Here is a 15,357-nt window from a genome sequence, read left to right as displayed (position 1 = left end):
TTTAATTGTGAGCCAAAGTTGAGGGCAAACATTGATAGACCTGGCTCATGTCTCACCCAAAGCACATTCCACATGTAATCCTCTGTTATGAGTCATCATACGTCTTCCAGGTCTGATCATTGATCACTCTTCAGTTTCTCTCTGAGCTTGTTCATCATGTACACTCTGCTTTCTACAACACAGCAGCTGCAGGACCACATTTTTACAAACCACCTTTTTGTACTGAACCTCAAATGAATACCAACATACTAAATTCAGCACTGTTTTCCCCCTCTTGCATCATGTTTGCCCGACATTAACACTCACTTGTAACTGACTTTGGCTAAAAGCTTCTACCAAATGACCAAAATGTGAAAGCAAGACAGGAAATAGTAGAATATGTCCAAGCCGTTAAGATCCTCCTGCCTGGGAAGAGTAAGCTGGCTACTGCAGGATGAAACTGACCATGTGCCAGATGAGCAGCAGGAGATGGCCTGTGAAAACAGGCAGATCAACTTTAATGTTAGAAATTTCATGCTGATGAGCGAAAGAACATGACTGGTTGCCAACTGTGGGTTTTCTCTCAAATGCAAACAGAAATGCACAACAGCTAGAGATGGGTTATTTTTCAAATAAATGAACTGCATTTCAACCATGTAGCGATTAGGCCTACTTAATGTTTTTTTTAATCATACACTTAACTGCTAGCAGGGATGTTGCCCTTGAAAAATTCTGATTACCGTTTGTATTGGGTATTGGCAAAAAGAAAAACAGCCGTGTGTGTGGTGGACTATGTTTATTTAAAATGTAGGCCTGTATACAAAGTGAAAGACAGTGAACAGATCTATATATCCAGTTATGATTTGAAAGAAAATAATGAACTTGTCCATGAAGGAGTCATGCAGGAACTAAAGGAAGCGATCGACTTGAAAGCGTCTGTGAAAGAGTGTCTGCTCGCTCTGGAGCCTTCCCTTTGTCATTTCAATGTGTAACAATTGAACTTGTAAGTTATGCAATGTGCAGATATAGATAAAACACATTCCTTTATTGAAAAAATACTGCAAATATTAAAAAACATTTAAATCCATCAAAAGTCTTCATCAGGTCAAACCAAAAAAATAGGCTATGGTTTGTTAACATTAAAGTGTACGTTTTTTGTATTAGTTATTGGTATATTTATTTGTACTGCCTGAACTCAACCGATACTATGAAATATTGTATTTTAACACCTGAAAATAATTGGACGTCATTTTAACAATTTTACACTTTTGCCAGATAACAAATACTTGTATAGATATCTGCATTCTGCAGTTTAAGGTAAGATCACAGTGCAGCTCCTGGATGCTGTTTGAGGTGTGCACTAGTGACAAGGACACACAGCATTTACAGATTTCATTTGCATAATAGATGAGACATACATAGCAGATCAAATCTGTCATATCACAGAGACTAAAAGCGGGCTATAAAAGGCAAATTGTTGTGTGTGTTTGCACAATTGGAATCCTGTGCTATAATTAAACACATTAACCCGCTTGTGTGCAGACAGGTTAGCCCAGACATGGATGAAAATAGAAATTTAATCAAAAGTGTAACACTCAAACTGCCCTGTACTTTCATTTAGCAACATCCACATCTCTGGTTATGACTAAGATCTCACACAGAATACTGAACAGCTAAACTAAACTGTGAGCCAGATCTGGGCAAACGCCCAACATACAGTCAATACATTTGAAGTCACTGGAAAGGCTGCTCTGATTGAATGACCAGGGGCCCGCTCCACAAAGCAGTTAGCTGGATAACTGCACATAGTAAAACCTGGATGCTCCCAAATCAGGAACAAGGACTGAAGAAAAAAAGGGCTGTTCTGGGTTTTTTATCTGGCTGAGGAACAGGCTCCAGTTTCACTCTTTATCTGTAACACTTGTGGATTAAAATGTGCTTACTTTGTGGATGAGACTGAACAGAGTGCTAATCCAAGACCCCACTGATTATCCTTGTGAATCAACAGCAAAAGGAATGTTCTGCATTAGTGTATTGGAAATATTTGCAAATACAGATTTGATTTTTACCCACATCTATTCCACCTTACTGTTCATCAAGACCTTGTGAAACTACAAAATGATTTTAAAAAACAGACCAGAGAGAAATCTTTGCAGGTTGTTTTTTTTTTTTTTTTTAAAGTGAAAGATAAGTCCATATGATCATTTATATAATGTAGTCAAAAAGTATTTGCCCCCCTCCTGATTTGCTCTTGTTACTGCATATAGTGGTTTCAGATCAGACTGTATTCTTTAGATTACTTCCCTTTTTTACGCCAAAAAATCTTGAAATTCTAACAATCGTGGATATGTTGAAAGCAGAAAACACAAAGTACATATGAAACATATAATATAAATGCAATTGTATAGGTCCCTTCTGGGCATGCATATGAATGCACACACTTTCCCAGGATATAGCCAATAAGCTAGTGTGCCAGGATCTTAGACATTCACCCAGTCTGTTTAGAAATAAAGTGGATATACACTGATCAGCCACAACATTAAAACCAGTTGTTTCATTTAAACCAGTTCTTTAATGATTAAAAATGCTTTAGACTGTATAAATACTTGTCTATAAACACATTTACTTAATATTTCATTGTATGATATGTGTAATTATATAAGGAGATTGCATTCAAAGGTTTAATTTTTAAATGAAAATGGAAATCTCATCCCATGTATTTTTAAATATGGTATGGTATGGTTTTTTTGAAGTATGAAAAATTCTACAGGTCCTGGAGCACCTGTTAAGATAGATGTCATCGTTATAGACAAGTTTAAAGCATTTTTAATTTTTAATGAGCTAGCCTAACATAATTATTGACAGATTCTGAAACAATAACAGTATTTCAGCTGTCCTACAGGACTGTTCAGTACATATAGCAACCTCAGTAAGGGCCAGAACAGCCAAAGGCCTCCCTTTAAATACCCTCCCGCAATACATCTCCCTTTACAATTCAGAAAGCCCTTAAAGCAGTGGTCTCCAACCCTGATCCTTGTTTTGACCTTAAAATTCCTCTAATTGATTAATTAAATGCAGAGTAACAACAAAAACCAGCAGACCCTGGAGCTCCCCAGGACCAGGGTTGGAGACCACTGCCTTAAAGTCATTGCTCACTACTCTCTCCAGATGGCTCACAAAGGGCATGTTTACTAGAAGGGTGGAATGTTTTTTGGCAAAATTTCTAGAAATTCAAATTCCAGAATTTTAACACACAAGGCTGCGTTAACAGTCTTGGGTTCACATCTAGTAAGAGAGATCAGCACAGCCAAGGGTCTGTGAAATCCCTGGTTAAACGGTTAGCCTGCAGGTGTGCAGGTAACACTGCAGGTGTGAGCACAGCAGAAGAATCGAAGGCCTCCCACTCCCACACCTGATTTGTGTTTAGGGATCGCAGGGCTGTTCTATGAGGCCGTCCAGGAGTCTTTCACACATATACAGGCAACGTGGCACGTGGAAAAAACCTGGGAGAGAATGATACATCAGATGACCCTTTTCATTTATTTACAGATGTTTAATCACACAGTTTGCTAACGCAGGGGCTTTTTGGGCGACATTTTAATAGAGAAGAGCTCCATGTGTATGTGGTATATGATCAAGAATACATGTTATGTGCATGTATTCTGTTTTTTAGTGCCCAGGAAAAACAAATGCTATTAAGCTTGATGGCAACATCCCTGTGAAATAAACAAATACAAATATCAGAGGGTTCTATCTGTGGCTTTGCATCACTCTCTAGAGTGAGGAAGTCAGCTTGGGTTACCAAAGCCAGATGGCAGGATTATCACAAAATGAAGCACCCAGTCTGCATTTTTCATGTCTAGCTTCAGTCTGCAAGGACAGAACACCCATGATGGACGGTGTTCGATAGCCCGTTCTAAATCTACTCTAACATGTTAATGCCTTTACCCAGGGACCAGGAATAACCAGCCAATCAGCTCTGTTCCACACGGTCCCATGATCTCACCTTTAAATGGCCCGCCTTTGAAGTCCAGCACCACGCTGCCCTGCTGGCTCAGGTACCCAAACCACTCTCCGTGCTCGGGATCAGGAAACTGCCCACAAACAGGAACCGGAAGCGCCATCATCACAAACATGCTGAGGTAGTGGCATTTCAGCCAAGACCTGAGCCCTTTTCAAATATCCAACAGTGAAGCATTTTATACGCAGGTATTTATTCCAAAGGCTATTTTAGATGTATTTTCCCCTGACCAGTCAGAATTAATTGCAGTTTTGAATGTGATAATTTCTAATGGGACACAGCGGAGAGAGATATTGAGGCAGTGCACCAAGGCCAAAGGGAGAACTCGGTTTGATAATTGCTTAATATAGGAGCCATTAACACCTTGCAAAATCCAAGTACAGCAAGCACATAATTTGTGTCCAGAATATATGGACATTTCTTTAATGATCTTACATGAAATGGAGACATTTTAAGCAAATCTGATCAACTATTTGGTATGGAGTTTCCAGTGGGATAAATACTTTATTTAGAGTGCTGATGTAAGCCAAAAAGCTACAATGGCATAAAAAAATAATAATAATTCTACAATCGGGTTTTGGCTGGCGTGCTAGCTAGCAAAGTATGACACTTTTCTAAAGAAAAATAGTTTGACTCCAGCCAGCAAACAATTTAGTCTTAAAAGCAATATACAAAAAAATGAACCTCTCATTACCAGTGGATTGAAAGAACTAAAATGTTTAAATATTCTTGGTCTCACTTTATTTGATAGTGCTACCATGCTTGTTATAATATGGCAATTATCGGGTACACTTACACAGCTAATCTTAAAGAAGATTATGTCAAGTCTTATCTCCTTTGGTATACATCCTACTGTGGGATTTGTGGTGAGAAAGTAGGGGAGTCCCCTGCTTCCACCCCCCTTTGGGGTACTGTTAGTTTAACTGGCTCATAATCCCCTCTCCATCTCTCTCCACCTCAGCTGATGTTGGCTGATTAGTCTGCATCACCCTGGCAGGAAGCTACACACTGGTGGTGGTGGTGGTGGTGAAGTTTCCCCACTTTGTTGTATAGAGTGTTGACATAATCAGGTGAAAGGCACTATATGAACGCAGTGTGCAACGAGTATCATCATCAACAGCACTGTGATTACTCACATGACTGAACGTGTAGTCGTACACCTGAGTGAACCTGTCCAGCAGGGCGGGCTCCTTGTGCTGTGCATAGGCCATCAGGAAGGCAATCAGAGCCTCACAGTGAGGCCACCAGAGCTTCATGCTCCACTCCAACTGCAGGGAACACACACACACACACACACATACATACCTACACACATCAACACCTAGAGCTTCACAAACGCACACACACATCAACACCTAGAGCTTCACAAACGCACGCACACACACATCAACACCTAGAGCTACTCACTCACTCACTCACTCACTCACTCACTCACTCACTCACTCACTCACTCACTCACTCACTCACTCACTCACTCACTCACTCACTCACTCACTCACTCACTCACTCACTCACTCACTCACTCACTCACTCACTCACTCACTCACTCACTCACTCACTCACAGCTTCCGACTCCACTCCAGCTGCAGGAACCTGAACCATCACACTCTTAGGTTGTGGGACTGAGAAAGTGGGGTGAGATTGAGAGACTGAGAGAGCAGGCACATCTTACAGTACAGCTCTGGGGCGACATTGGCTCAGGCGCTAAGAGCAGTCTTCTGGCAGTCGGAGGGTTGCTGATTCTATCCCAACCTGGGACATGGCGAAGTTTCCTGAGCAAGACACCTAACCCCTAAATGCTCCTGACGAGCTGGTTGGTGTCTTGCATGGCAGCTAATTGCCTTTGGCGTGCGAGTGTCAGTATGAATGGGTGAATGAGAAGCATTAGTTGTACAGCTATAAAAGCGCTATATAAACGCCAGCCATTTACCTGCGTGGGGCAGTGCCCGTCCACGTCCAGGAAGTAGAAGAGGCCTCTGTGCTGCGGGTCCCAGCCCGTGCGGAAGGGCAGCTCCATGAACGTCTCCACCGCCACCCTCTGCAGCTCCCGCTCCCCGTGGCCCGTGGCATACTGCAGCAGGAACCAGCCCGCCTCCAGAGCGTGGCCTGGAGAACCACACCCACACCGTGAGAAACCGTGGAGGAAACCTCCGGAAAAAAGGTGCCATTAGGAAGGAACCACCTGGAGCACTCCGGTGTTGTGTGAATTGTAAGCAGTAAATGCTCAGGTCCACAGAGGCTCAGCAGGTTGTGCAGAGAGTATGTTTTGAACCTGAGCAAACCTGCCGTTAAGCTTTGCATTTTGCGCAGACTCACTGCTGAAGCACACAGTCAAAATGGCTGCTCTGCCTTTAACCCTGCCACACAATGGTAAAATAAATGCTTCTTGTGTAGAACAGGCTTGAATGCCGCCAATGTAATGGCAGGTTTTAGTAGTATTTAATAGTATTGAAAGGTGTGTGGGGGCGGCACGGATGGTGAAGTGGGTAGCACTGCCACCTCACAGCAAGGTCCTGGGTTCGAATCCCCGTCAGGCGGGGCCTCTCTGTGCGGAATTTGCATGTTCTCCCCCGTGTCTGCGTGGGTTTCCTCCAGGTACTCCGGTTTCCTCCCACAGTCCAAAGACATGCAGGTTAGGCTGATTGGAGAGTCTAAATTGCCCATAGGTATGAGTGTGTGAGTGAATGGTGTGTGTGCCCTGCGATGGACTGGCGACCCGTCCAGGGTGTATTCCTGCCTTTCGCCCAATGTATGCTGGGATAGGCTCCAGCCCCCCTGCTACCCTGTTCAGGATAAGCGGGTTAGGATAATGAATGAATGAATGAATGAATGAATGAAAGGTGTGTGAGAAGGAAGGTTTAAAGGAAGGCATGTGCAAATGCATAGTAAGTGCAGTGTCTCATATGCACTCCTCCCAGTAGGGAGCATTTTGTGTGTGTGTGTGCGTGCATGTATACAGAGAGGTTTGTTTCAATGTGTGGGAGAGCTGGGGATGGGCTGAGCAATTGAAAATAATTGCAACACAGGGCCAGAGAAGTGTAATTGGTCACGTACATGACTACACTTGTTTATTTATGTATTTATTTATATATTTTAGGTTTATTTGGGGTTATTTGGGAACAAGGGTTAAAAGAAAACTAATACCATTCAAAATATCTGAACCAGCTAGAGAGGTGAGGCATTGAGCCTTCATTTGTGAAGAAGGGTGTCTACGCACACAAGCTGGAGGAGGAGGAACAAAAACAACAGGTAGAACAGAACAGAACGGCTTTTTATTGACATCGTGTCACCTGGGTTCTGGAGTCGCCCCTGGCAACCAGGCAGTTCCTTCCCCTCCTTCGAGACATTCTCCAAAATGGCGGTCCCCCCTCTCTGTGAAAAAAACGACAACACCTTTCAATAGGAGTTTGCACTCTGTGCAAAAACAAGAGCGCGTTTAACAGCAGACCCCCCCATCCCCCTCTCTCTTGGCAAAAACAAGAACAAGATTTAAACAGCAGTCCCTGATGCACCCATTTATTTCCCTCCCTAATAAACACCATAACGACAACACACAAAAGGATTCCCTCCCTTAAAAACAACCTGGTCTTTAAAGCAAAGATTTTCACAGTGGGCTCAAAGTTGACTCAATGTCACACACTCAGTGCCTTCAGAGGTACAGGAGGCGAGCGTGTGCTTGTGCACTGCTGCTGGGAAAGGATGTGCGAGGGGTCAGTGAGTGTCCAGGCCGCCTGCCTTCAGTGTCCTGGCCAGTGGGCCTGGGTGAGTAATGCAGGAGATTCCTGGCTGTCTCTCCCCTCCCCCCTCCACACTGCACCACACTGACAGCTCATTTATTTCAGTTAGAATGAAAACGGCCAGCCAGCACGCTGGAGCCAGCCCGGTAATTGCTTCTGAAATGAATTACTTGGCAGAGAGAGGGAAATTGTAATTGAACGAGCCTGCCCCCCCCCCCCTTAGTAGAGTGCGTTCCTCTCATGGCCTCCACCCTCCCCCAAACCCGCCACTACTCATTACATCTGCACTGCAGCAATCCCCCCCCAACCCCACGACCCCCCCACCCCCACCCTTCCAGTAACAGGGATAGATTGATGCAGGGAGAGATTTCCAGCCCATAGATTGATCGCTCATCTGTAACACACTCACACTCTCTCCCCTTTGCACGCATGCATAAGCGCGCACACACACACACACACACACACACACAAATAGGCTTGCATAATAGACACAGACTACAGATGTATTCCCACTCACAAACACACACACACACACACACACACACACACACACACACACACACACACACACACAAATAGCCTGGCACACTCTCAAACACAGAGACATGCACAGACACAAACATGTGAATGCCTGACCTGGGTCAAATATGTAATTTTTTTGGATTCAAATACTGAGCTTGTCAGTGTATTGGAACCTCACAAAAAATGCAAACCTCGCCTTCTGGTCCCCCTGGTTCGCTCAACTGCACCAGGCAAGATCAATAGAGCACAGAAAACCATTTGAATCTGAAACACGTATTTGACCAAGGTCTGGTGCACACATGGGCTTGCACAAGACACAGTTGTGCACTAACTCACACATTGCCTCAAATAAGCACAGACACAGCCAGCCACACACACACACACACACACACACACACATTCTATACACAAGCATACAGTGGCGCACAGAGATGGCACACAGCCAGAACATACTCAATCAAATAAAATATTATGGAATTAAGGCTTTATCCAACACAGAAATGCCCATTACAAGCTTCATTGGCATGTTTTAGACTCCTCCACACCTGCACATGCTGTAGGATCTCCTGCACACACCAGGCCCCCAGCTCCCGGTACTTCTCTCCCAGCTGCGGGCGGCCGTCGGTCAGCTGCTCCAGGAGGCAGAGCACCATCATGGGAACAGCCATGCTGTTCACGGGGGCGTCCCCTGCAAGCTCCGGCCGGCCCAGCCCTGCCGAGTCCCCCCTCGCCCAGCCGACCAACAGCCCCATCACCCGCTCAGCCTCCGTCTGCAAACACACGGCCAGGCAGGGGGTCACAATAGGAAAGGGCTCACAACCTGGGTGTGGCGGTTGGTTGGTTGGCTGGCTGGTACTTTATATACTCAGTGAGCACTTTATTAGGTATTTATTAGGCTTACTTTTTCTACTGCTGTAGCCTATCCACTTACTGTTATGATGTGTTATGTGTTCAGAGACGCTCTGCTGCATACCACTGTTGTAATGTGTGATTATTTACGTTAGTCACCTTCCTGTCAGCTTTGACCAGTCTGGCCATTCTCCTCTGAGGTCTCTCATTAATAAGTAGGAGTAATAAAGTAAAAATGTTCCAAATAAAGTGCTCAGTAGGTGGAGATATATAAATAAATACAAAATTTTGAGCCATTTTACCTGCATCCCCTGGTCCCCAGTGACACGAGACAGTTCATCCAGGGCCATGACATAAAAGCATTCACTGAAGATAGTCCTCTGCACTTTCACTGCCCGGCCATCTCTGGACAGGCAGAAAGCGCACTTCCCTGAGCTGCCAGCAGAGGGCACCCAAGCAAATTTTTGCAAGAACTCCCCTCCTGCACAGCAAGAAAAAACATTATCACTGTTGCCAGCCTGTGCCCTGTGGGGCACTGTTTGTGAAATGATCAAAATGTAGCAACTGACAGGAAGAAGAAAGATGGTCTGAGGCAGGCAACTCTAGTAGTAGAGTCTCAGAGACATTTCTGAATCCACAGCAACAAAGCTGGTTAATCGTCAGGCTTTATGAATACAGTGAGGTGACCATGTGCTGGAAACACTACCCATTTCACCAAAGACCAAGAAATCTGCTCTTAAGGACGTCACGTAAGGAGTCAACCGGGATGGAATCAGAATCAGGAACATTTTATCTGAACATAAAGAGAAGTGTGAACTAGTGCATAAATATAGTGATGGATATGAAATGTGCTGATTCATTCACTCAGTTTCAGACCCTGTCATCCGTTCCGAGTTTCGTTTCCTTTTCCCTCTCTTCCTTTCATGCATTTCGTTTGAACAACGGAAATAAAGAGACAATTCCACCGCCCAGTAAACATGGTGAAGGTCACCCTGAGTTATGCCGTTGTAAAACAAAATCCAATTTGCAGATCGGCCACAGTCCAAGTCACTCAAAGCTGTGCCGCTAATGTAAAAGCCCCCTATATTATACAGGGGAGGCCATAACTACAAACCCAAGCCAGGTGTTGAGACTCAAGCACTCTGACTGCCATCCACTTCATCTCCTCTGCCAGATGGATTTTATAACTGAATCACTCAAGGTGACTACTTCTCCTTTTCATGGCAAACTGCACCTCTTTCATCCTTTCTAAAGGGCACCATTTGTAGACTGCTGTACATTTTTCAAACATTCATTTGTTTGTCGTTCATTTCTCACATGTACAGCAGGTTCATATGCCAAGTTTTCATCATTGACAGACAGATCCAAGAGTCTACAGTCCATATACTCTACCATGAATATCAATGTAATGCCCCCTTCCACCAACCTGAGATGGCAGCTTCTAGAATTTCAGGCCTGCGAAATCGCTCCATTGTCCTGTACAACCGACAGTACATCCACACCTGCAGTGAGCACAAGTCCTGAATCACTGCACCACACACGTTTGACAGGGCACCAATCACACAGGGCACCATATTGGATGCACACAGAAGCAGTGCAATACTTGCACTCAGTACAGCATCACACCCTCCTCAATCATGCTCAGCACTCCATCATTCACACAATCAGCACTCCATCATTAACACAATGAGCACTCCATCATTCACACAATGAGCACTACATCATTCACACAATGAGCACTACATCATTACCACAATGAGCACTCCATCATTCAGACAATGAGCACTACATGATTAACACAATGAGCACTCCATCATTCACACAATCAGAACCCCATCATTCACACAATCAGCACTACACCATGCACACAATCAGAACTCCATCATTCACACAATCAGCACTACATCATGCACACAATCAACACTACTTGATGCACACCATCAGCACTACATCATTCACACAATCAGCACTCCATGCACAGTCAGATGTACTTAATTTGCAAAAGGCGCAGCATCATCATACACAGCACTGCATCATTCACACACATCACAGGAACTAGCAGTGTGAATGATGGAGTAAGAAAAACTCTTACACTGGAAGTGAGTCTGGAAAAGATCTTCTGCTTAACTGACAATATAATTTAATGCTATACCCTACATGTGCAGCGAAAAAACAAATCAACCCAAAAGTGGACAGTTTTTACCTGTCTGCCCTGCAACCAGACATATTTCAGCTCATCATACACTTTCCCATCCTTTCCAATGCAAGTAAAGAAACCACTGTGAAAAACAAGAGAGGTGGCACCCACATTATAATGTACTTATGATGTAACAATGTGCATATGAACATTTCAATAATAACCTATCAAGATTACAAATGTACCCAAATTCTTTGTCATGAGAATATTTCAGCCAAAATTCCACAACTTGATCCAGTTCGGTTCTGATTCTCTCTCGAAAACGCCCCAGTTTCTCAGCGGTCATCTTTCCTGAGAAACACAGGTTGAGCATGAAAATGTGAATTCTGAAGGGTTACGTTTCTAAATACTGTGCATGGTGGGGGTCCATGCAAATATTCCACCCCTAAATTGCAGTATGCTTCCAAATAACAAAGAAACACACAAGAAGAATCTACACAAAGTACCCTACCAATTTATTTTAAAAAACAACAACTAGGTGTTCTGACACAAAAAGCAGCACCTAGCAAGAAGCAAAATGACCTTTACACACCAATCTAATGTGCCATGCCTGAAGTGGCCAAAATCTTTGAAGTCATATATTAAAATGCCTTCTTGCCAAAATGATTACTATTCAAGGCCCTGTCATTCAAGGCTGTACAATTCCTTTTGTATCATGCATTGTTGCAAAACCAATTTGCACTGAGGAAATTGCAGTCCAATAGGATGGTAATGGCATTCATGAATCCTTTTCAATTTAGCCCACTATGTCCTTCAGTAGTACAGTGGCCCTCAATCCAATTCAAAACAGCTAGTACTTCCATGTCAGAAAGCCATTTAGGTGGTTCTGTTTTCACATAAATAGAAATTAAATGTGTCTTTTTCAGCATGACATAAATGCACAAATATATAGCCTGGGTATCCTTCAGATTCCACACATTCACCATAGCTGCAAATATTAGTATTTTTTAATACTGTTGAAGTAATCTATAAGCATGCCTCACATTTTCTAAAAAAGTGTTTTATGGCATTAGATGCTTGTATACCTAAGAATGCAAGCTATGTTTTATATATCTTTAATTAAAAGTGGGGAAATCAATGCCCATGCAATGGTCATTTAGATTTGGAATCACACAATTCACACAGGTTAAAGTGCACATTCTCAGAGTTTATTAAAGGGTATTTTTATACATTTTGATTTCACCATGGAGAAATTACAGCTGTGTTTATACACAGGGCACCATAATGTCTTGTGCACAGATGAGACAAAGATGAACTTATATCAGAGTGATAACAAGAGCAAAGTATGGAGGAGAGAAGGAACTGCCCAAGATGCAAAGCATACCACCTCATCTGTGAAACACGGTGGTGGGGATGTTATTGCCTGGGCATGTATGGCCGCCGAAGGTATCACTTATCTTCATTGATGATATGACTGCTGATGGTAGGAGCGAAACTAATTCTGAAGTGTATAGACACATTTTATCTGCTCAAATTCAAGCAAATGCCTCAAAACTCATTGGCCAGCAGTTCATTCTACATCAAGACAATGATCCCAAATACACTGCTAAAGCAAAAAAGGTGTTTTTCAAAGCTAAAAAAATGTACATTCTTCAGTGGCCAAGTCAGTCACCGATCTGAACCCAACTGAGCATGTCTTTCAGAGGTAGTAACTTACTGAGGCAAATAAATGATGGGTCTTTGTCCCAAACGTCATGGAGGGCACTGTATTTGTGGTGAACCGAGACTCTGGCACTCACAAGCCTGGGCTAAAATTGTAGCCCTGTCATTGGTCAATAACGTGAAATGGTTCGGTTTATAAACGGACTGATTTATAAAAACAAAAGCTTTTCGGAGGGTTCAAACTTGCGAATGTTAGACTGCCATCATGTGCAATAGACTAGTTATTTTTAACTTGCGGCTATAAGCAGAGTCCGAGAGCGGTTTGAATCTCACTCACAACTCGCCGCAAGAAAGCTAACCGCGTTAGATAAACTGCTTGAGCGATTAACCTGACTACACTTTTAGGACACGAATAGCTACTAGGTAAAGTAAATCATTTCGCCGCATAATTTACAAAGATGCATACAAGTTGTGTAATTAGACTGATGTCCTTAACAATAACATGTCCAAGCGCAGAACAATCAGACAAGTTACTTACTTTTCAGGTCCACTATATTATAACGTTTTGCCTTTCAAAGGATTCAGAGCGGCCCGATCCGTTAGCACAGTGTTTCACCGATCTGGATAACGTTACCCAACCCAGAAGCAAACAGCATACAACCCTGAGAAGCAGCTTCAGATTGAGCGCTGGATCATATGACTGGAGGGGATCTTGCAGCAGCAACAGCTTCGTGCGTGGATCACATGCTGCGCGGCTCTTGGTCACGTGAAGGTAGAAGGAAGTTTTTTTTCTCTCCAATGGACGGATGAAAATATAGAACAACAAAAGAAAGACAAAAAAAATGTGATGGATACGTTACACATACAGTACAAGTAGATGAAACAAATTACAAAACTAAATTCAACACTTAGAATGTCAGTAACTGAAATGTTTGAGAAGAAGTTTGCACATTTTCTATTGCTTGTCTGGAATGTAAACCCTGTACATGTGATCGTTCCAGATGCTTCAGTCAAATTGTGGATTAAGTCAGTTGGATTATTTGCCTTTTACATGGAAAACATGTTACTTGGTTATGTTACCTCTCAGGAAACTTTCGTCAGAGCTAATCAGTCATATCAGGTTGATCGACTGTGATTAGCATAGATTGTGCTGTCAATGTGCACTAACTCACACATTGCCTCAAATAAGCACAGACACAGCCAGCCAGACACACACACACACACACACACACACACATTCTATACACAGGCATACAGTGGCGCACAGAGATGGCACACAGCCAGAACATACTCAATCAAATAAAATATTATGGAATTAAGGCTTTATCCAACACAGAAATGCCCATTACAAGCTTCATTGGCATGTTTTAGACTCCTCCACACCTGCACATGCTGTAGGATCTCCTGCACACACCAGGCCCCCAGCTCCCGGTACTTCTCTCCCAGCTGCGGGCGGCCGTCGGTCAGCTGCTCCAGGAGGCAGAGCACCATCATGGGATAGTGTGATACACATTCTTTAAGTGTGTGTCATCAAGGTAACAGACGAGCCTCAAATCATCCTGCTGCTGCCAGATATGCTGTAGATACTACAGGGGACATTTCTCTGGACTAATTTTCTAATGTTGAACTCAATGGAAGAGTTATTCAGGAGAAACAACCCTTGAGATATCTACTGTATAGCAGCACAGCTGTTTGAGGCCGGTTTGATACCTTGGACACTTGATGACTTGAAAGCCATTTAGCCAACAAATGTGTTCCATACTTTATCAGCATAATTTACAGCTGAATCGAGTCCCACACCCAATTCCCTGAGAGATCCAGTGAGTTATGTTTTTGTGGCAATTGTTGGAGTTCACATGCTGCTTCAAAAAACAATGTCACACCACTGCAACCAATTAATGTAACAAGTGGTATAAAATCTTAACATTCAGTACATTATCACCAATACATTATCATTAATACATACTGTATCTGCAAAATACACAAGATTAAATTTTTCATGCCTCACACGTGAGTCTGTTCCAGACCAGGCGATAGGGAAGTTTTTTCATTTTTTCCTGTCTGTTCCTGTCAGTTTTTTTCATTTGTTCCTATCCACACAATTCTCTGCAAGTACACAATTGTGTCAGCACAACAGCTAGAAAGTTGCTGCAATGCCAAAGCATGTGTGGCACGGTGGCTCAGTAGGTCGCACTGTTGCCGCACAACAAGAAGGTCCTGGGTTTCTGTGTGGAGTTTGCATGTTCTCCACCGTGTCTGAGTGGGTTTCCCCCGGGTACCCCCGGTTTCCTCCCACAGTCCAAACACCTGCAGGTTAGGAACTGCAGATGAAAATGAGCTCATCAGCTAACTCCAGCACATTTACATTGATGTGGAAACTGAAAATTTTGATTCATGTGCACTATCCCTGATAAATATAATTGTCGTTTCATCAGAGAAAATGACTGACA

The 15,357-nt window shown here is 43.2% G+C and overlaps 1 protein-coding gene across 1 annotated transcript; it reads right to left on the bottom strand.

The window, feature by feature from the left end:
- Positions 1-760: 760 nt before the first annotated feature.
- renbp (renin binding protein) lies at positions 761-13,607 on the bottom strand. Its single transcript, XM_061219886.1, has 11 exons — positions 13,446-13,607; positions 11,491-11,596; positions 11,312-11,387; positions 10,535-10,610; positions 9,411-9,589; positions 8,805-9,029; positions 7,291-7,372; positions 5,931-6,106; positions 5,137-5,268; positions 3,986-4,073; positions 761-3,482 (listed from the first exon to the last, which is right to left on the bottom strand). Exons 2-11 carry the CDS (start codon positions 11,589-11,591, stop codon positions 3,403-3,405), a joined length of 1,215 nt encoding a protein of 404 aa, XP_061075870.1. The 5' UTR covers positions 11,592-11,596; positions 13,446-13,607; the 3' UTR covers positions 761-3,402.
- Between the last annotated feature and the right edge of the window lie 1,750 nt (positions 13,608-15,357).

The sequence above is a fragment of the Conger conger genome, chromosome 14 (genome assembly GCF_963514075.1).
Source record: "Conger conger chromosome 14, fConCon1.1, whole genome shotgun sequence".
Taxonomy (NCBI): Eukaryota; Metazoa; Chordata; class Actinopteri; order Anguilliformes; family Congridae; genus Conger; species Conger conger.
Note: the sequence above shows the minus strand (reverse complement) of the source record. Positions and strands in the feature narration are given on the sequence as shown.